Source organism: Chelonia mydas, chromosome 12, assembly GCF_015237465.2.
Source record: "Chelonia mydas isolate rCheMyd1 chromosome 12, rCheMyd1.pri.v2, whole genome shotgun sequence".
Classification (NCBI taxonomy): domain Eukaryota; kingdom Metazoa; phylum Chordata; order Testudines; family Cheloniidae; genus Chelonia; species Chelonia mydas.
This window is the reverse complement of record NC_051252.2, coordinates 22,593,200-22,613,819: the sequence shown is the minus strand read 5'-3', so window position 1 is coordinate 22,613,819 and position 20,620 is coordinate 22,593,200. Positions and strand designations below refer to the sequence as shown.

Here is a 20,620-nt window from a genome sequence, read left to right as displayed (position 1 = left end):
ATAATTATATTGAGAGAGAACAAATATTAGAGATTTTTCTCATATAGAGTGAAGTAAGGAAAGAGGATTTTTAAACTAAGGTTGGTCTGCAGGGAGGGATGAACAACTAAAACATGCATTAAGATGTAAGATCTACCTGCTTAGCAACTGTGTCCTAAAAGGAGAGGAAATATTCTAAACACATTTAGGAGCTGCTCAAAGACACCTTGTGAATGCAAGTTTCAAAACTCTCAGACTAAGCACATTACTGATACACAAGATTCTTTTGTTTTCTTTTCTGGGAAAACACCAATGGGAATTCAGTAAGATACAGACTGTAAAATATGCCTAATATACTAGACAGTAAGACTTAACTCTATATGGAAATAAAATAAATAGAATAATAAAAGATTTGGGTAGCCACAAAATCATGCCGATATACTGAAGTACAACATTCAGATGAAGAAACAGGAAGAGATTTATTTTTCAGTCAAGACTCCAAAACCACACATTAAATAATTCAGACTTCCAGCACTGATTGTTTCAGTAGGCATTGCAGTTGTCTGTACCCAGCACAGAGAAATGCCACTGAACTTCAATAATTGAGGATCAAGTGAACGCTTGGTGGAGATGCTAGGGAGAACACTTTAATCCTTACGTTGTTGGAGTGTTTGTTTCATTTAACAACAAATACTAGAAGTAAACTTTAATGAAGATGATATTCAATACTACCAGGAAAACAAAACACTACTAGAAAGTATAAAAATTTCAAAAGGAATTAGATGAATTCATAGTGTATCTAATATGGCTTCTTTGTGGCTTTCAAAAAGCTATTTGCTAGAGGCAGATCTAGGCCACAGAGTGTGGATCTAGGGTTGAATTTAACAGGGAGTAGTGGAGGGAGCTGGATCTAGAGTTTTGATCTGGTCTATTTTAAATTAAGGGAGTGACTAAAATTTTCAGATTTATATATTTAACCCAACGTTTATGAGTAATTGGATCAGAGTTTTGATTCAGGCCCATCTCTAGTACAATGGCTGCCCTTGGAATTTTTCCACCACTTTTATAAGTAAACAACATTACATTAATGCAATGTTCCCCAGGTATTTCCAATACTAAATACAGAGAAGAACAGAGAATATGTGGTCATTCTTTATAGTTGCAAAGACAAACCTGGAAAGTTTTTAAAGGTGAGCTCAGTACTTACAGTCACTTTTTAAAGCAATGACTGTTTAAGAACATTAAAGTCAGGACTCAAAGGGAGGAGCAAGTACAGCTAACACATTGTTCTCCCTGTTAAAAGAAAGTAACCTGCTTGAGGATAAGGCGAAGATAGAAAGTTTCCATTCTGAAACACTTATAATACAAGGCCCAACTAAGTCTCCTCCAAGTTTGAACAGTTGTTCCAATACATTAGAATATTGTCATTGATCCAAAGAAGAATATGCACTGTTATCAAGCAGTAAATACCAACCCCTACCAAACATTAACCTTGATATTACCGACTGCAGTAATAATTATATAAATAGCATTGTCCCTACTATTGAAGTTGAAAAATTACTCTTATGATTACACTGAGAAAGCAATTAAGTGTACCTTAAAGTTTCAACATTAGCAACCTACACTGTTCAGATAGGATCATATTCAGCTCAAAGGAGCCCCAGCTTCTCCAGGCTCTTGGAATCTCTACGAGTTCCTTGATCTCTGCAGCTACTCATGGGTTTGACAAGGAAGTAACTCTTCAATAGCCATGGAATATCACATTAAGCATTACTGTGTCTCTTGCCCACAGGTGGCATCTCAGTAGATCTCCTAGTGTTGGGGTGCTCTGTTGGTAGAAGTGATCATAATAAATTGCAATTCTATAAGCAGTTCTCATTTAAGGAGGAGATCTTAAAAAGATTAACCACAAAAATATCCCAGGTAGGTAGGTTAATATTATAATTACCCATTTTATTTATGAGGGAACAAAACAATTCAGGCCAAACAGCAAGGTAATGGTACAGACCTGAGTCCTCTAGTCACTAGACTACACACTCTGAATATATACCTAGGGTGGCTCTCAAGATGTTGATGTCTTGGTCCAAAGCTGCAAAAATATCCAGGATGTTGGTTCTGGCAACTGAGATGAAAAAAAGAGAAAAAGCAGGGTATGGCTCTTGGGGTACAACAGAAACAAAATTTGAAAATTGTGGGAGGTACAATACACACACCTATATGCAAGCAGCACACAGGATATCACTCCCAATTTAAAAACCCCAGATCTCAATACCCTCAAATGTTGCCTAGATTGCAAAGTCTGCAGGAACCCATGACATTGACCGATGTTCAGACCTTTTTTAAAACCTAAGGAAATTCCTAAGCAAAAACTTCATTAACCCGGTGTTAAAGTTGAGATAGACTAACATGTATATCCACCAGAAAGTTCTTAAATGACTTGTAGCTGTTGTCTTTCAGTTGCAGCTGTTTTATATTTTAATCTTAGAAAGCCTGAGAATTTCATGTTAATGGTGACCTATAAAAGAAAAAGAAATGGTTTATGTTCTTTTGGTTTTGTTATAATGAATGAAGGTGGTCTGACAGTGTGGTTTTGTTTATTTTTTTAATCTTTTATTATTCTTTCATATTGGAAATCTAGGTGTTGTCTCCCCCGCTTTTCCTGCAATACATTACAAGTGATTGAGAACCTTAATGCTACAGATATCAAGCCAAATGAAACCTGATTCAGAGGGGAAGTGATCTTTATAAAGACTGTTTAAAACTTTGTTTGGTTAATACACACATCAAATACTTGAGAAACTGTTAGAGATCAGACTCCCTCATTCCTTCAAATAAGAGTGAAGATCTCTCTCAACCCACATCTCAGAGAACTTCAATGAGGCTTCCAACATAATCAGAAGACTTCAGACATGACATTCCTGACATTTCTAAGGTTTAAAGACAATTTCCCATCCTACATCCTTCCACCTTTCAGGCCTTCTTTAATACATCAAAAAGTTGCAAAAGAGGGTGACAAAGCATTTTTTCATCTTATTCAAATGATCTTTAATGTTTCCACTTACTCTCCAAGAACAATTAAGGTAATACTATGGGGAAAAGTTTGTTTGGTCTAACTATGCATTTGCATACTTTCAAATGTGTGGTATAAAGTGGCACCTAGACTTGGAGTTTTTAAAGTAATCTTTGTTTTGTGAGTTTAAAGAATTATGGCAGGAATGAGTGAAAGAGTCCTTCAGTCTTTAGAAAAATCATGCTTTCTGCCTGGATACACATTTGTAGAAAAATTAAAATCATATTTTTCAGAAAAGCAGTTTAAACATTTAGAAAAATGAAGAATCTAATTGGAATTAAGAATGAAAAGAATTCAACCTGCCCACTCAGCTGTCTTAAATTTAATGAAAAAAATTGAAGGCTTCTGCTAACACTCTCCGAACTAAAAGACAAAATAAATGAACAACTTCTATACAGTTAACATCTGCAGAACTCCCTCAGTACAGTAAACAATAAGTGGCCACAATAGTAAAATTATCACTTCCAAAATTCTCTTTCCCCAAAGTTTATGAATTAGAAAGACCTTGGCACTTTAAAAAAAAAAAAACCCTTAATTTACCAGAATCTCAGGTCACTCTCACTATGTAATAAAATACTTAGATGCTGGCAAAACATTAATAGAAACAATTTGTACATAGAAATGGATCAAACCAATGAGGTTTTTACAAACAAACTAATTGGACTGTTGGTTTACCTTGGATTCATATCTCGAAGCTTCTTGTTTAATAATTTGTTTTTGTTTAATAATTACCTTCTATAACCTCTGTACTTAAGATTCTTCCTCTTCTGATATTCAGCCTTCAGACATGACATTCCCTGCTGATTAACTCTTAAATCTAACTGGAGCGGTGCAGAAACACGCTACAGAAAGAGCTCTGTGGCCAGATTTATGACAAACAAATACAAAGAAATAAGGTAAGTACACATTTCTAAAATATGTTTTAGACTAATACTCTCAATAAAGTTCTCTCTCAGGTAGGGAGTAAGGCACAGAATTATAATAAGATCTGAGGGCCGAAGTCCTGCAATCCTTATGCAGGCAACATTTTCATTGAAGCCTTTCTATTTCATTGGGTCAGTTACAGTTATTTGGAGCTTTTTTAAACTAGTCCATCAGGTTAGCAGACGAAGTGTTTCTTAACAGACATTGCTGCTATAGGTAATCACACGCAGAGGCATTCTTTTGATTTGTAACACCTTCTCGTGAAAAACTTTTTTGGATCATTGAGCTGAAGTAGTTACTACTGGCACAGTGTTTTGAATACTTAAATAGGGTGACCAGACAGCAAGTATAAAAAAAAATCAGGACCCCGGAGGGGGTGGGAGGGAAGAAATAGGTGCCTATATAAGACAAAGCCCCAAATATCAGGACTTTCCCTATAAAATGGGGAAGTCTATCACCCTATATTTAAAGTACTACAGAACGCTATGTAGTATTATTCACCATATACAAAACATTGACCAAGAAACATGGGTAGTTAAAACACCAGACACTAAATGTATTAAAGTGCATCTGCAAAATTATCTTCAACATTTTGATTTCCAGAAATTTAGATTTAGGATCAGATTGGAATTTTTACTTGACTAGGTTTGGGAGTACCAGAATCTGATCTCTCCTAAATTGCAACTTGCTTCATCAGTTGACAATATGTTACTTAAACATTCTGGGAAACAACGTAGTCCACATTTGTGTGCCTAGTCTGAGTGTCCAATTACCATGAATCTTGAACTAATGAATATTTATGCATCTGTTAATGGAGGTAATTGAAGGTGCAAAGGAGATGTACCAATATGCACAAGTTTGTGCATCTACCCTTTTGAAAAATGAGTTTTTACTGCTAGGGGGAAAAACAGATTAAATTTTTGTAAAATGTTCCAATTCATATTTGTCTATTAACCTGATTGTATATAATAGTAAAATAAAGCTAAATATTTGTTAGTTCTGTTTTATATCTATAGATATCTCAACATCTAATAAGTCAAATGGGTGAAGAAAACATGAGAAAAAGAAAAGGAGAGACTAACAGGGAAAGAGATGAACAATCCATCCAAAGTAAAGAATCCAAAACTATGAATCTACAGAAAGAGGCAAGAATGTTTTCTGAAATATTTACCTTAATAAGAGGGTTGTATAGCAATGCTAAATGTAACAGAGAAACATATGTATTTCAGAGAGGTTGTGGTTGATTTCTGTTAGTAATAAGTAGGACTGGTCGAGAATTTTCGACCACAACATTTTCTGGCAGAAAATGCTGACTCATCAAAACCAAAAATTTTCATGGGAATGTATCAATTTTTGATAAAACTTTTGCTGGGAAACTTTCTCAAGCCCATATAGGTGAGACACCTCCTGAATAGCCAATAGCCTGGTGGTTAGGGCACTCATCTGGGATGTGGGAGACCCAGATTTAAATACGCTCTCTTCCTGATTTGGAGTGCGGACTTGAACCTGTCTCTCTGATATCCCAGGTGAAAGCTCTAGCCATTTGACTATATAGTAGTCCTCTCTCTGACACAATGAATATTTATTGATGTGAAGTGGAACAACTCCAACACGAGAGATTGAAAAAGACACACAGCCTGGTGTTTAGGGCACTTATCTGGGGTGTAGGAGACTCAGGTTCATGTCCCTACTCCAAATCAAGTAGAGAAGGGACTTGAAACTGGGTCTCCCACATCCCAGGCTACTGTCTATTTAGGTGACTCTTTCTCTCTCCTTCTCTCTAAAAAATGTATAAGGTTTAGGTCTGATGTGGAACAGGAAAACTTCTGAAGTCTCAAAAATTGTTGTCTCCCAGCTCTAGCCATAAATCAAAGTTCCCATTGATTACAAAAAAAAAATTGTGTGTTCATCTAACTCAGGGGTGGGCAAAGTACGGTCCGGGGGCGGGATCTGGCCCCTCAGAGCTTTGGATCCAGCTAGCGGAATTGCCACCCCCGTGGCACCGCGGGCCATGCCACTCCAGGAAGTGGCAGGCACCACATCCCTATGGCCCCTGGGGGAAGGGGGGCTGAGGGCTCGATGCACTGCCCTTGCCTGTGGGTACCTCCCTTGAAGCTCCAATTGGCCAGGAATGGGGAATTGCGGCCAACTGGAGCTTCGGGGGAGGTACCCACAGGCAAGGACAGCGCGCGGAGCCCTCTGCCCCCTCTCCCCCAGGGGCTGTAGGGATGTATTACCGGCCACTTCCCGGAGCAGTGTGGGGCCGGGGCAGGCAGGGAGCCTGCCCTGGCCCTGGTGCGTGCCGCTGCCACCCCGGAGCTGCTCCAGGTAAGCAGCACTGGGCCGGAGCCCGCATCCTGAACCCCTCCTGCACCCCGCACCCCAACTCCCTGCCCTGAGCCCCCTCCTGAGTAAGTTCAACTTCCATTGTCCACTTCATAGGAGTTGAGAGCACTCAGTACTTTGCAAGATCAGACCCTTTAACTTGTAACAAGCCTGGTACCGTACAACTTACATCCTTCAAGCAAGATTAGCATTTAACAAAGGTATGGCTATTTGCTTCAAACACCAGCAAAAGCTAAGGATTCTCAAAATACGGATGCAATGCTGGAGAAGACTGAAGTGTTCAAGTCAATCTGGCTATAAAGTTAAACATTTCCACCTTTGCCACCTCCAGAAAGCTGCACACTAATACAGAAACCACAGTATTCAACTCACACATTTTTCTAGTGTCAATGGTTACAAATTGATGATGTATATTAGAATACTCCAAACAGTGCTTATACCATTTAATAGTTGGTGTGCAATAAGTTTCACATGAGAAACAAGCATGGGGGTGCTCTTTTAGAGATAGGAATATATATATATATATATATATATATATATATATATATTCCTATGTTTGTTCTGCTCCCCACTGAAGACATAACTGCAGTTAGTAAGGGTAAAGGTGAATGCGTAGCACACTGTAAGCTGTAAATTATGCAGTTAATAGGTTCAGTTTTAATGCTGCAAACAAATAAGCAAAGTGCCCTGTAATCATCCTTAAATTAATTTTAGATTGTCAGCTGTTAGAACAAGAGATAATCCTGAAATACTGCAATGTGAGAAAAATTCAGTACTGGCCAGTATGTCTGATTAATGTTTGGAACACATCACAGGATCTCACACATGGCTTTTTATTGCAAACAACAGTACCAATACAATGAAAACTTTAATAGCATTTTGTTCTCACTTAATAGAAGACAAAGTGAATGAAATTAACAGGATTGCAAAGAGGGTTTTTTGGCCCTGAACATCACGAAACAGGCATGCTGGAACAGTACGTTAGTATTCCATGTTCCTTAACTATCCACCGAAACTGTTGACTCTGGCCAAAATCCAAACGAGTAAAAATCTTCCACTTAAATAGCATGATCAAGATACAGAAACTAAATGGAATCCTACCCAATGACGACAGAACATATTCTTGGTCTGAAAGTAGCAACTATGGAACACAGTATCAGGGAAGGGTTTCTGCGCATTGTGTTCAATGGACAGATCTGATTTGTAGAGAAACGTAGCAACACTCAGCTTAAGATCTGCTCACAGTCCCATGTTTCTACCATAATTATCAGCTGTGAAATTGTTAGAATGGTGACATAAATTATCAAATTTCCATGGGAGGGGGAAATCTATATTAGCCAGGCTCTGCCTCACATCAAAAGTCTGCTTGTCTCCTTGTCAATAAAGTAACCAGTAGTCATAGGGTAAACAAAAGATCATATAATAGCTAATTTTTCAAATATTTACTTTTAAGTTTACCTGCCCTTATACAGTAACTCCTCGCTTAACGTTGTAGTTATGTTCCTGAAAAATGTGACTAAGCGAAACGATGTTAAGCAAATCCAATTTCCCCATAAGAATTAATGTAAATGGGGGGGGGGGGGGGGGGGGGGGTTAGGTTCCAGGGAAAGTTTTTTCACCAGACAAAAAACTATAAATTTATATATATACACATACACTCATATATATACACACAGTATAAGTTTTAAACAAACAATTTAATACTGTACACAGCAATGATGATTGTGAAGCTTGGTTGAAGTTAGAGAGTGAAAGAGAGTGGAATATTTCCTGGGGAATGCCTTCCTGCTAAATGATGAACTAGCATTCGGCTGAGCCCTCAAGGGTTAACACGTTGTTAATGTAGCCTCACACACTACAAGGCAGCACTAATGGAGGAAGGGGAGACAGCATGGCAGACAGAGACACACAGCCTGTGTGTGGGAGAGAGAGAGATGCGCATTGCCCCTTTAAGACCGCTGACCCCACTCTAAATACGTTGCCTTTAAAAAGATCAGGAAGTTGAGACAGCAGCTGCCACCAGAAAGCTCTCTCCTCCTGAGCCCTGTCCTGTCCCCACCTTGCTCTATATGGAGAAGGGGTAAGCAGGGGTCAGGAGTAGAGGAGAGAGGGACACCCTGACATTAGCACTCCTCTTCCTCCCTCTCCTGCACAGCAAGCAGGAGGCTCCTGGGAGCAGCTCCAAGGCAGAGGACAGGCAGTGGGGGGAGGGACAGCTGAATTGCCGGCAATTGGTAGCCTGCTGGGCAGCTGCTGCACAGGGAACTTAGGGGAGCGGGGAGCTGGGGGAGGGGGGCTGCCAGTCCACCCTGGTTCCAAGCCCCCCACCAACTAGCTGCAACGGGCTGCTCTTCCTGGAAGCAGTGGACAAAGCAGGCAGCTGCCAAACAATGTTATAAGGGAGCATTGCATTTTTAAACGAGCATGTTCCCTAATTGATCAGCAACGAAACAAGGTTAACCAGGACGACTTCAAGTGAGGAGTTACTGTAGTGCCCACTCTGATACCAGAGGAGAGCAAAGTTAGTAAATTCCACTGACCAAAACTAATATCTATGTCTTGTCTGATCAGGATCTGATCAGGCTCCTTAGAATTTTAACCGCGTAGGTTTCTGATTCCACAAACTAGTAACTAATTACTCTCATCAACTGAGCACAACTCTCTAATTTTTTATTTTCCCTCAGCATGGCCCTGTTTTTCTATAGTGAATGCTGACAACTATCAATATGATGTGTGCTTTGTACTAGGAAACAGAGTATAACATACGTCTTGTTTAAAACAAAAAGCATCTCAAATTACAGAAGCAATTTCAGAGCTATTCTAAAAACAGAAGCCTGATGAATAAATTCAAAACTATTTTGCATAGCAGTGATCTATGGCCCATAAATATTTGCCAAAGATCACTGAGGTCTACTGTTGTCTTTTGCCATTTCAGTTTATTGTATCTGTTTAGATACACAAGGTCATATTAATTGTGTTTTTGAGAAAGGGGGCCATTATGCTGTATTATGGCATGTGAACATATCCTAAAAATAGCAGATATGCAGTTAAGTTGTGTGCATGTCTCTCAATAGATCAATAAACAGAAGCTGCATGTGTGGTGCCAGAAAAATTACTAATGGTGACTGTTCTCTCTCATTTTACCACATAAGGTAAAACAGCACAAGTTCATATTAACAAAAAGAAAAGGAGTACTTGTGGCACCTTAGAGACTAACCAATTTATTTGAGCATGAGCTTTCGTGAGCTACAGCTCACTTCATCAGATGCATACTGTGGAAACTGCAGAAGACACTATATACACACAGAGACCATGAAACAATACCTCCTCCCACCCCACTCTCCTGCTGGTAATAGCTCATCTAAAGTGATCATCAAGTTGGGCCATTTCCAGCACAAATCCAGGTTTTCTCACCCTCCGCCCCCCCCACACAAACTCACTCTCCTGCTGGTAATAGCCCATCCAAAGTGACCACTCTCTTCACAATGTGTATGATAATCAAGTTGGGCCATTTCCTGCACAAATCCAGGTTCTCTCACCCCCTCACCCCCCTCCAAAAACCACACACACAAACTCACTCTCCTGCTGGTAATAGCCTTACCATTACCAGGCTATTACCAGCAGGAGAGTGAGTTTGTGTGTGTGGGGGGCGGGGCGGGGCGGAGGGTGAGAAAACCTGGATTTGTGCTGGAAATGGCCCACCTTGATTTTCATGCACGTTGTAAGGAGAGTGGTCACTTTGGATAGGCTATTACCAGCAGGAGAGTGAGTTTGTGTGTGTGGTTTTTGGAGGGGGGTGAGGGGGTGAGAGAACCTGGATTTGTGCAGGAAATGGCCCACCTTGATTATCATACACATTGTGAAGAGAGTGGTCACTTTGGATGGGCTATTACCAGCAGGAGAGTGAGTTTGGGGGGGGGGGGTGAGGGTGAGAAAATCTGGATTTGTGCTGGAAATGGCCCAACTTGATGATCACTTGAGATAAGCTATTACCAGCAGGAGAGTGGGGTGGGAGGATGTATTGTTTCATGGTCTCTGTGTGTATATAGTGTCTTCTGCGGTTTCCACAGTATGCATCTGATGAAGTGAGCTGTAGCTCACGAAAGCTCATGCTCAAATAAATTGGTTAGTCTCTAAGGTGCCACAAGTACTCCTTTTCTTTTTGCGAATACAGACTAACACAGCTGTCACTCTGAAACCTGAAAGTTCATATTAAGTTACCTTACTGGAATATCTCATTCATTTCAAGGTGGGCCTGATCAGTGGGATCTGCATTATTGTTGGTACAGTTATTGGCTCAGGCATCTTTATTTCTCCAAAGTCAGTACTTGCCAGTGTTGGAGCTGTGGGGCCTTGTTTAGTCATCTGGGCAGCCTGCGGAATTCTTTCTACATTAGGTAAGCAAAAGAAAGGAAAAGTCTTTATATTTCCATTTTTCCTCTTGCATTCCATTGTGAAAATTAGATGGTTCTGCTCACATAAAACCAAAATGCTAGCCAGCCACTGTGCCCAGTGGTTGGGCAAAAACTTACCACAAATTAAGCAGTTTATAGAACATTAAGTATTAGAAGAAAATTGTACAAGTCAAATTTTTACTTGACCTTTAGATCTGGCCTCCTATTTTGCATATCCCACCACATGGGAGCCCAAACAAGACATATTCTGCTCCCATTGAAGTCAACGGCAAAATAACCCAGTAATTTCAATGGGAGCAGAAGCAGGCCTATAGTGTATACCTACTCCACAATTTTATTGCACAAAGCCTGTTTGCAGGTGCAAAATTAGAGCCTAGTTTTTGAAATTTGGCCTTAAATAGGTAATATTTATATAAAATGTTAAACATGAAAACTGGCCTTAAATTTATAGTTTCTTATTGTTGGGCTCTGAGTAAAAGTGATGCAACTTTCAGCAAGTTGCCATTCCTGAGCAATAAGTTCAGAAATGCCAACTGTATTTGAAAGCAACCCTTCCTTGTGCATTGTGACTTGTGCTGCTTTTTTTCCTGTTTTCAAACTACTGAGCAGTACTGGGTGCAGTTTTCCTTTAGGCTGTTGTTTCCTAATAGAATTCTGAGTTTCTAAACAGAAAACTAAAATAGAAATATTTGCCAAAGATATCTTAAACTACCTGAAAGTCCAGTATAATAAAGGATTTAAAAAACAAGGAATTAATCCAAAAGAATAGGTTAGGAGTAAGTTTCATGTTACAGATTCAAATTCTGAGTACATAATAATTTAAAATGAGTTTGCTATAATGTAAAGCAAATAAGCCATGAGTTTCTAATGAGATAAATGAGCAAAAATTACAATGCGATTTTGAACTAATTATACAGACATCATGGAGTGAGGAGGTCCAGAATATTGCATTCAGTTCTAAGCAACTAAACATAGTTAAGTTAGCAAGAATTGTTTACAAATTGAGTCTGCAAAAAGAGTCCCAAATTAGGCACTTGTAACTATAAGATTGAATCAGTAACTTGTTAGTTTTCAATAATTTTCTAAATTATGGAACTGCCTTTGGCAAATTTTTTTTTTTTTTTAAATTTGGTTACTATTTACTTGTTACACAAATATAATGAAATATAGGCTGTGTTTACAGCCATTTCCTTAATTTTATATTATAAAATTTAATGAGCTAATTAAAACCAAATAGCTTAAAGAAGTGTATGAACTAAAAGCACTTGACTACTAACTGGATTTCTTCTTTTTGTTCAGGTGCGCTATGTTATGCTGAGCTAGGCACAATGATCACAAAATCAGGGGGAGAATATCCTTACCTTATGGAAGCATTTGGTCCTATTCCGGCATATTTGTTTTCCTGGACTAGTTTATTGGTCATCAAACCCAGTTCATTTGCTATCATTTGTCTCAGCTTTGCAGAATATGCTGCAGCGCCTTTTTACCCAGGCTGTGAGCCACCCGTAGTAGTCATTAAGTGCCTTGCAGCAGCTGTCATTGGTAAGATCCCTATTTTTTTTTTTAAAGGGGGCTGAGTTATGAAACTGTGTAGCGTTCATGAATTATTTTTCCAGGAAAGTAGCAGGAGCCTCATCTTTTAAATATTAAAATCTAGTATGTATAAATCACTAGAAAATCAGAAAGAAAACTGTATAAGTTGGAACAATTCTGCATTGGAAGAAGGCTAGACTTGATGACTAATACCTAATATATCTAATGTCTCTGATAACACTGATAGAAAGGGTGGGTTTAACTTAAAGGAAGCTTCACTTCTAGGGTTAGAAGGTCTAAACAATCAGGTTTCTTCCTTATGCAGTTAGCTCATACTCAGTAATAGGATGTATAGATCAGACGCATGTGTCTCTGTGGGAAAGAATGAAAAGAAAAAAAATGGACCAAGCTTATATTTTCTTTTCTAGATCAAAAGTTACCCCAACTTTTAAAAATATTTTTCAAGAGAGACTGCCAAGAAATTCCTCAGTTTCAGAAAATTGTTCTCATTCTTTAGAACAATCCATCAAATGCAGGAAATTGCAATAATTACATGGAATTTACAAACCAATATAAGAAAGAAACAAGATATACAGATTTGGATGTCTGAACCTAAGATAAAAAATATATATTGTGAATGTTTCTTTAAACTCAGTTATTATAGTTCTATGATCTACGGCATTTAAACTGAGAAATATTATTTTCATTTCCCCTAGTGATTATTACCACAGTGAATTCACTGAGTGTGAAGTTGGGGAGCTACATTCAGAATTTTTTCACTGCTGCTAAAATGATCATTGTTATAATCATTATTGTATGTGGATTTGTTCTCCTTGCACAAGGTAATTTAATTTTTGTTGGTTTTAGATTTACAAATATAGTACTGTAACTTTGAGAGTACTTTTGTTTCTGCCATGACTTGCTATTGGATTATTCACTGAAAAACAAAGCAAACAAGCAATGATCTGATTATTTTAATTTAATATGGTTTTGACACCAGATCCTGTTGACTGCCTCAACTCCTACTGATTTTAATGAGAGTTGAGGGCACTCAACCACTCAGGATCAGACTCTTAGTGATTAAACAGAATAAACTGGAAAGTGTTCTGGGGGAAAAATTCATGGTTACAGACCAATTAGGAAAAAATTACTATTTAAGTGTTCACTTCAACTGTCAAAGTGCTATACAAAATAAAATTTGGTAATGAAATGTCACCACTGAATGAAAGGAACTGTTTCATTTTGCCTCAGCACAGTTGTTTCATTTGCAGGAAAAACAGAAAATTTTAAAAATTCTTTCAATGATGCTAAAATTTCTGCTGGTTCTATCAGTTTGGCATTTTATAATGGACTCTGGGCCTATGATGGATGGTAAGATTTTTTTATTACTGTTATCAGTTACTATTTAAGAGTCTAACTGATTTTATCTCTTCTTGTAAAACTGCCCTAAATGTCTTATTTGGGAAATTTCTTTTTCTATTTATCTTTTTTATTTCTTTTTATAGAGACTAATTGTAGAGAGCATTGGAAAAAAGAGTACTACCACCTTAAAATAAAACCAAACAAAGCACCATGCCCTAGGGGGAAGATACCCGACTAGACCACAAGAGGGTCAATGATACATGACTTAAGGTGCTCAGATACTATGGGGGTGAAGCAGATGTAGGACCATACATTTAAATTATTTCCATTCAAAAATTTGAGCCATTGCCCTAATATCACTTGGAAGTTAGTTTGGTTTTTAACCTCCTCGCTCTAGCATCACATACAAAACATTTTTCTGAAGTTGTGTGAATTTTAGTATTCAAGAAATATGTCAGACTGATCTATTAGCACTTGAGACTGAATCTTCTTTTAATTTAATGAACAGATATATCCTGAGTAGCACATAGCGCAAACTTCTATACACTGTTTCAATCCTGCGCTGGCAGGACCATCTCTAGAGACATGAAAATCTGTACTCTCTCTGTAATGACTGCCAGTATGGGCAATTTATTAGTGCCAAATATATATGTGGCTATGGATATATTTATAGACAGTGTATGCATGAGTTCTTGACATGAACTAGGGAAAAACACATTGGATTTTTACAACCCATGTGGTTCATCTTTTATTACTATTTATTTCATGTTCCATTTGTCTTGTATTAAACAAAAAAAAAAGGGGAGCCCTCCAGTATCCAAAACAATATTTCCATATTCCCGCATCTGTTTACCCACTAAACTTCAAAGCCCTAGCTAAAAGTGACTGCTTTACATTTAAAATATATTAAATTTGAATGCTTATAGGTTTATTTTATAAAATTATTTCCTCACTGTCCAACATAAAACTACAGAATAGTATTTCCCAATACTTAATTATTTTAACCATCCAAGAAGCCTACACTTTCTGAATATACTTAAACAAACAATATTAAATTTAATATTAAACAATGTGGATATATTATCATCTCCTTTGATTTCCAGGAAGGGGTTTACACATTTCAGGCCTTGATCCTGCAAGGAAAACCATAGGCATGCAGGGGTCTGTGCACATGATTCACCTTGCAGGACTGGGGCATCAGTTTGGGCTACCACTACTTCAGGCACCTTACAAAAATGCAGGCTTTGTTTTTTTTGACTCAGCTGTGACACATCAATACTGTTCTCACTCAGCCTTGAAAAGTCTTTATTTAGCTCCCTATTCAGCAAGGTAATTAAGCACATACTTAATTTTAAGCACCAGAGTAAGGGACTACTCACGTCTAACTTTAAGCACATGCTCAAACACCTTGATGAATATGGACCTTAATCTTTCAAGGTTCAGTTTTCAAACTCAAATGCCTAAAGTCAGGTACTTAAATCCATTATTTAGCTAACAGCCTAAAGCTTATTTAGATGCCTAAATATTGAGTTGAATGTTTAATTTTAGCCACTCAGGTTTGAAAATTGGTCTCTAATATCTGTAGATAACTGCCAACTCTTTTCACATTTCTATCAATCACAGAAGCATTTAAAAAAACCAAACCTGTTTCAATCCTCTACAATTATGAGCATAAAACAGTCTAGTTTAAAAATAACACAGTCTAATGAAAATGAATATTTGAAATTTGTCATTTATTTGGTTGTAAAAACTTTATAAGTTTTCATGAAAGCCTTGTGGATAAGAGATTATATAACTTGCATTATTTCATTGCTAAATGATAGTATTTGCACTAAGTAGGGTGGCCATACATTCCTTTTTTAAGCCCTGTCCCGGCCGTTCCAACTTTTTTTTTAGGGGGGTGGGGGTGCAAAAGTGGGCATTTGTCCCATTTGCTCTTGCTGACTCGATCAGTTAGCAAGAGCAAATGGGACAAATGCCCACTTTTGTCAAAAAAGTGGGGTGCGGTGCAGAGGAACATGCGGGGGGGGGGGGGGAGTGGAGTTGAGATGCTAGCCCCACACTCGGGCGAACAGCTGGGGGTGTCCCATTTTCCCTTTGGGAAATATGGTCACCCTAGCACTAAGGTTTGTAGCTGGTGTCCAAATGTTTTTATTAGAAAAGATTCATGTTTTCCAGAACTTGTGGAGGTCACAAGCAGCCTTGTGGCATGTGAGCTTTGTTGAAAACCTGGCATTAATCCAAGCAGTTTATTTGTCTGATGTACTGGCAGTACTCTAGCTAGATTCTTACACTTTGGCAATTACACATTACCTGAGCAATACACTTTAACAGCACACTATGCTACAGCCCCTTCTACTCAGAGTACTTACAAAAAAATCAAACCCCTAAACCTTGCAATGCCATTGACATTATTCATCTCATATTACAGATGAGAAAAGTGAGGCATAGAGAGGTTAAGAAACTTATATGCCCAGTGTCATATAATGAAACGGAGGCAGAGCTGGGTATAGAACCCAGATCTAATCCCATGTCATGCTTTGGTTAAGTTAAGGATCTTACCTAGTTTACTTTTTTTTTTTTTTTTTTTTTTTTTAATTGTTAGAGGTTGAATAGCAGCAACAGTGATGTCAGAAGTAAAGACCTGATTTTCAAGTAATTTGGCATTTCAGGATCTGATTACAAGTAACATTATGCTAATGGATTTTTTTGCAGGAATCAACTCAATTACATTACAGAAGAACTTAAAAATCCTTACAGGTGAGACAACCAAAAGACAACCTAGAAAGCAAAAAAGGCAGAATTTCTAATGCCACAATCAGATCATTAGAAGTCTTAATAGCAGCTGCATATTTTACTCTCTCTCTGGTTAAGAACTGGGCACTCAAAAGTTTTGGTGCTTGTTCACAAAAGAATAATTTCATTAGCATTTATTCTGTTTTTTTACATTCAATACTGTATACTTGTGAATCATCTCTAATTAATTATTCATTTCCATGACTCTACAATGCAAAGAGTACAGAGAATGCATGCTAATTAATTCTTTTCCATCCCCTTGCTAACTGCTACTTTGGATATAATAGAGAATTTAATTTCTGATTAGCATCCACACAGATTTCAGGGAGGTTTCAATCTTATTATTATAGAAATAAATAAATAGTGGGGGAAGCCCCTCTATAGTATAGAAAATTGCCTGAATACAGACTTATCATTCCGTTCCATGCATATACACAATTCCCATTAGGAGTGAGAAGTTGTGCGCTGAAGTCAAGAGAAACTACCAGAAGTTCATTCAGAAGTAATCGCAGGTCTAGAGACACATGCATCAAGCTTCTTATCTTTCTAATTTCTCCTAGCAAATCTAAAGAGTGCACAATAGTTACATTAATGACCATTTTAAAAAAAGATTTATCGTCCTGGAAAATGGGTTTCTCAAAGTGTAAGTTTAGTAACCCTGAGTTCTTCAGGTGATTGACAGGCAGCCAGCCAGGACAGAAAAAGAAGAGGCTCTCACCACAAGAGGTCACTGCTGCTAGTACACACAGAAGAACCAGGAGAGTGACTTCCCAAAAATTAATTCACTAACAGAATTGGTTATCATCAACACCAACTATGTTGAACAACAATGACTAGATGGGCATATGGACTAGTGGAGCTACTCTCCAGAGACCAATTTTACAGAAAAGGGACAATATCCCTTTTTTGCAGCAAGTAGCCCCAGTAATCCATATGAGTGGGGTCTAAACGTCAGTACCAATCAGCTGAACTAGGATGGAAAAAACCTCTGCACCAAAATTCTATAAATATACTGGATTAACCGGGGTTATTGAATTTAGAATAGTATCAGAGGGTAGCCGTGTTAGTCTGTATCCACAAAAACAAGGAGTCCGGTGGCACCTTAAAGACTAACAGATTTATTTGGGTATAAGTTTTCGTGGGTAAAAAACCCACTTCTTCATAGTGAAGTGAAGTGAATGGAGTGAAAATTACAGATGCAGGCATTATTATACTGACACATGAAGAGAAGGGAGTTACCTCACAAGTGGAGAACCAGTGTTGACGGGGCCAATTCAATCAGGGTGGATGTAGTCCACTCCGAATAATTGAGGAGGTGTCAATTCCAGGAGAGGGAAATTTGCTTTTGTAGTAAGCCAGCCACTCCCAGTCCCTATTCAAGCCCAAATTAATGGTGTTAAATTTGCAACTGAATTTTAGTTCTGCAGTTTCTCTTTGAAGCCTGTTTCTGAAGTTTTTTTGTTCAAGTATGGCTACTTTCAAATCCGTTATAGACTGTCCAGGAAGATTGAAGTGTTCTCCTACTGGCTTTTGTATGTTACCATTTCTGATGTCCGATTTGTGTCCGTTTATTCTTTTACGTAGAGACTGTCCGTTTTGACCAATGTACATGGCAGAGGGGCACTGCTAGCACCTGATGGCATATATCACATTAGTAGCTGTGCAGGTGAATGAGTCCCTGATGGTGTGGCTGATGTTGGGTCCTCTGATGGTATCACTAGAGTAGATACAGGGACAGAGTAGGGAACAAGGTTTGTTACAGGGATTGGTTCCTGGGTTACTGTTTCTGTGGTGTGGTGTGTAGTTGCTGGTGAGTATTTGCTTCAGGTTGGGAGGTTGTCTGTAAGCAAGGACTAGCCTGCCTCGCAAGGTCTGTGAGAGTGAGGGATCATTTTCCAGGATAGGTTGTATATCGTTGATGATGTGCTGGAGAGGTTTTAGCTGGGGGCTGTATGTGATGGCCAGTGGTGTTCTGTTATTTTCCTTGTTGGGCCTGTCCTGTAGTAGGTGACCTCTGGGTACCCATCTCGCTCTATCAATCTGTTTCCTCACTTCCCCAGGTGGGTACTGTAGTTTTAAGAATGCTTGATAAAGATCTTATAGGTATTTGTCTCTGTCCAAGGATTGGAGCAAATTCGGTTGTATCTTAGGGCTTGGCTGTAGACAATGGATCATGTGATGTGTCCTGGATGGAGGTATGTAGGTAAGTACAGTAACTCCTCACGTAACATTGTAGTTATGTTCCTGAAAAATGCTACTTTAAGCGAAACAATGTTAACTGAATCCAATTTCCCCATAAGAATTAATGGGGGGGGGGGGAAAAGGGGGGAAGAGTATGTTCCAAGGAAATTTTTTTCACCAGACAAAAGACTGTATTTTATATTTTTTTAAAATTTACACACACACTCACAGAGCGACAAAGCTCTGTCCTGGTCTCCATGGGTCCTGCGCTTCTTGGTGGATTTTGCTAGCCTCAGAGGCTCACTGTGACTCTCCACGTAGCCCTTCTCTCTCTAGAGGCAAGGGTCACAGCCTACTGAGCCATTTTCATCATAAGCCAGCAAGGGAGGTGAGGAGAAGTAACCCTCCCTCGCACAGTCTCTGTTATCTCCCAGTCTCAGTGATTAATCAGGGGAGGAGCCCAGGCCTGCCCTCTACTCTGGGCTAAAGCCCAGGGACCCTAATAGTAGCAGCTATGGTAGCTGAGTTTTTGGAAATAGGATGCGTACAATTCCCTGGCCCACTTCCCCAATATCTACTTCACCGTTACCTCAGGGCCTCCTTCCTTGCGCCTGAAATAGTTTGTACTGCTCAATTCCTCCAATAGTGCGGCTTCCTCCTACAGCTCCTGACACACACGCCCAACTGACTAACTGGGAGGCTTTTAACTAGTATCAGCCAGCCCCTAATTGGCTTCAGGTGTCCCAATCAACCTAGCTATCTTCCCTGCCTTCTGGAAAGATCTTAATTGGCCCCAGGTTTCTTAATTGACCTGGAGCAGCTGCCATTTACTTATCCTGGTACCAGGGATTTGTTGAGCGCGGGGTTAATATATGCATCTCTCACTACTTTTCTATAGCCATCTAGCCTTGCCCTGTCACTATATATATTTACAATTTATACACACACACACACACAGTATATGTTTTAAACAATTTAATACTGTACACAACAACGATGATTGTGAAGCTTGGTTGAGGTGGTGGAGTCTGAGGGTGGAAGAGGGTGGCATATTTCCCAGGGAATGCCTTACTGCTAAATGATGAACTAGCACTCGCCTGAGCCCTCAAGAGTTAAAACATTGTTAATGTAGCCTCACACTCTACAAGGCAGCATGAATGGAGGAAGGGGAGATAGCATGGCAGAAAGAGAGAGATACACACACTGTGTGTGAGAGACAGAGACGCAGATTGTCCCTTTAAGTATGCTGACCCCACTCTAAGTACATTGTCTTTTTAAGTAGATCAGCAAGTTGAGACAGCAGCTGCTACCAGCAAGCTCCCTCTGTCCTGAGCCTTGTCGTGCCCCTTCCCCTGTGGAGATAAGGTACAGGGGCAGGGAGCCAGGAGCAATGGGATGGGGTCACCCTGACATTAGCACCCTTCTTTCCCCACCCCCGCACAGCAAGCAGGAGGCTCCCGAGAGCAGCTCCAAGGCAGAGGGCATGAGCAGCACACAGCAGTGGGGGGAGGGACAGCTGAACTGCCAGCAATTGATAGCCTGCTGGGCAGCTGCTGCACAGGGAACTTAGGGGAGTGGGGAGCTGATAGGGGACTGCTGGTCCACGCTGGTTCCAAGCTTCCCCCAGCTCGCTGCATCGGGCTGCTCTTCCTGCAAGCAGTGGACAAAGCAGGTGGCTGCCAAACAACATTATAAGAGAGCATTGCATAACTTTAAATGAGCATGTTCTCTAATTGATCAGCAACATAATTAAACAACGTTAACCGGGACGACTTTAAGTGAGGAGTTACTGTATAGCGGTCAGTAGGTTTCCAATATAGGGTGGTGTTTATGTGACCATCACTTATTTGCACTGTAATGTCCAGGAAGTGGATCTCTGTGTGCACTGGTTCAGGCTGAGGTTGATGGTGGGTTGGAAATTGTTGAAATCCAGGTGGAATTCTTCGAAGACCTTCCAGTGGGTCCATAAGATGAAGATGTCATTGATGACACTGGTGCATGTATGCATCTTCCT

General features: G+C 39.4%; 1 protein-coding gene and 1 long non-coding RNA gene across 5 annotated transcripts in view; one reads left to right on the top strand and one right to left on the bottom strand.

Annotated features, from left to right (window-relative positions):
• Positions 1 to 1,729: 1,729 nt before the first annotated feature.
• LOC122462602 lies at positions 1,730 to 19,274 on the bottom strand. Its single transcript, XR_006285281.1, has 3 exons — positions 19,196 to 19,274; positions 2,030 to 2,101; positions 1,730 to 1,807 (listed from the first exon to the last, which is right to left on the bottom strand). It is a non-coding gene; the product is annotated as an uncharacterized LOC122462602 (long non-coding RNA).
• Positions 3,796 to 20,620, top strand: part of SLC7A9 (solute carrier family 7 member 9) — a 30,375-nt gene continuing 13,550 nt past the window's right edge. For 3 of the 4 annotated variants that reach the window (XM_043526439.1, XM_043526438.1, XM_007058650.4), the window contains exons 1-7: positions 3,796 to 3,945; positions 4,990 to 5,118; positions 10,569 to 10,716; positions 12,034 to 12,276; positions 12,984 to 13,109; positions 13,539 to 13,638; positions 16,345 to 16,389. In XM_043526439.1, coding sequence (XP_043382374.1) covers positions 5,014 to 5,118; positions 10,569 to 10,716; positions 12,034 to 12,276; positions 12,984 to 13,109; positions 13,539 to 13,638; positions 16,345 to 16,389 — 767 coding nt within the window. In that variant the 5' untranslated portion in view covers positions 3,796 to 3,945; positions 4,990 to 5,013. Of the gene's footprint in view, positions 3,946 to 4,970; positions 5,119 to 10,568; positions 10,717 to 12,033; positions 12,277 to 12,983; positions 13,110 to 13,538; positions 13,639 to 16,344; positions 16,390 to 20,620 lie in introns of all 4 variants that reach the window. The other variant, XM_043526437.1, reaches the window with a different exon arrangement.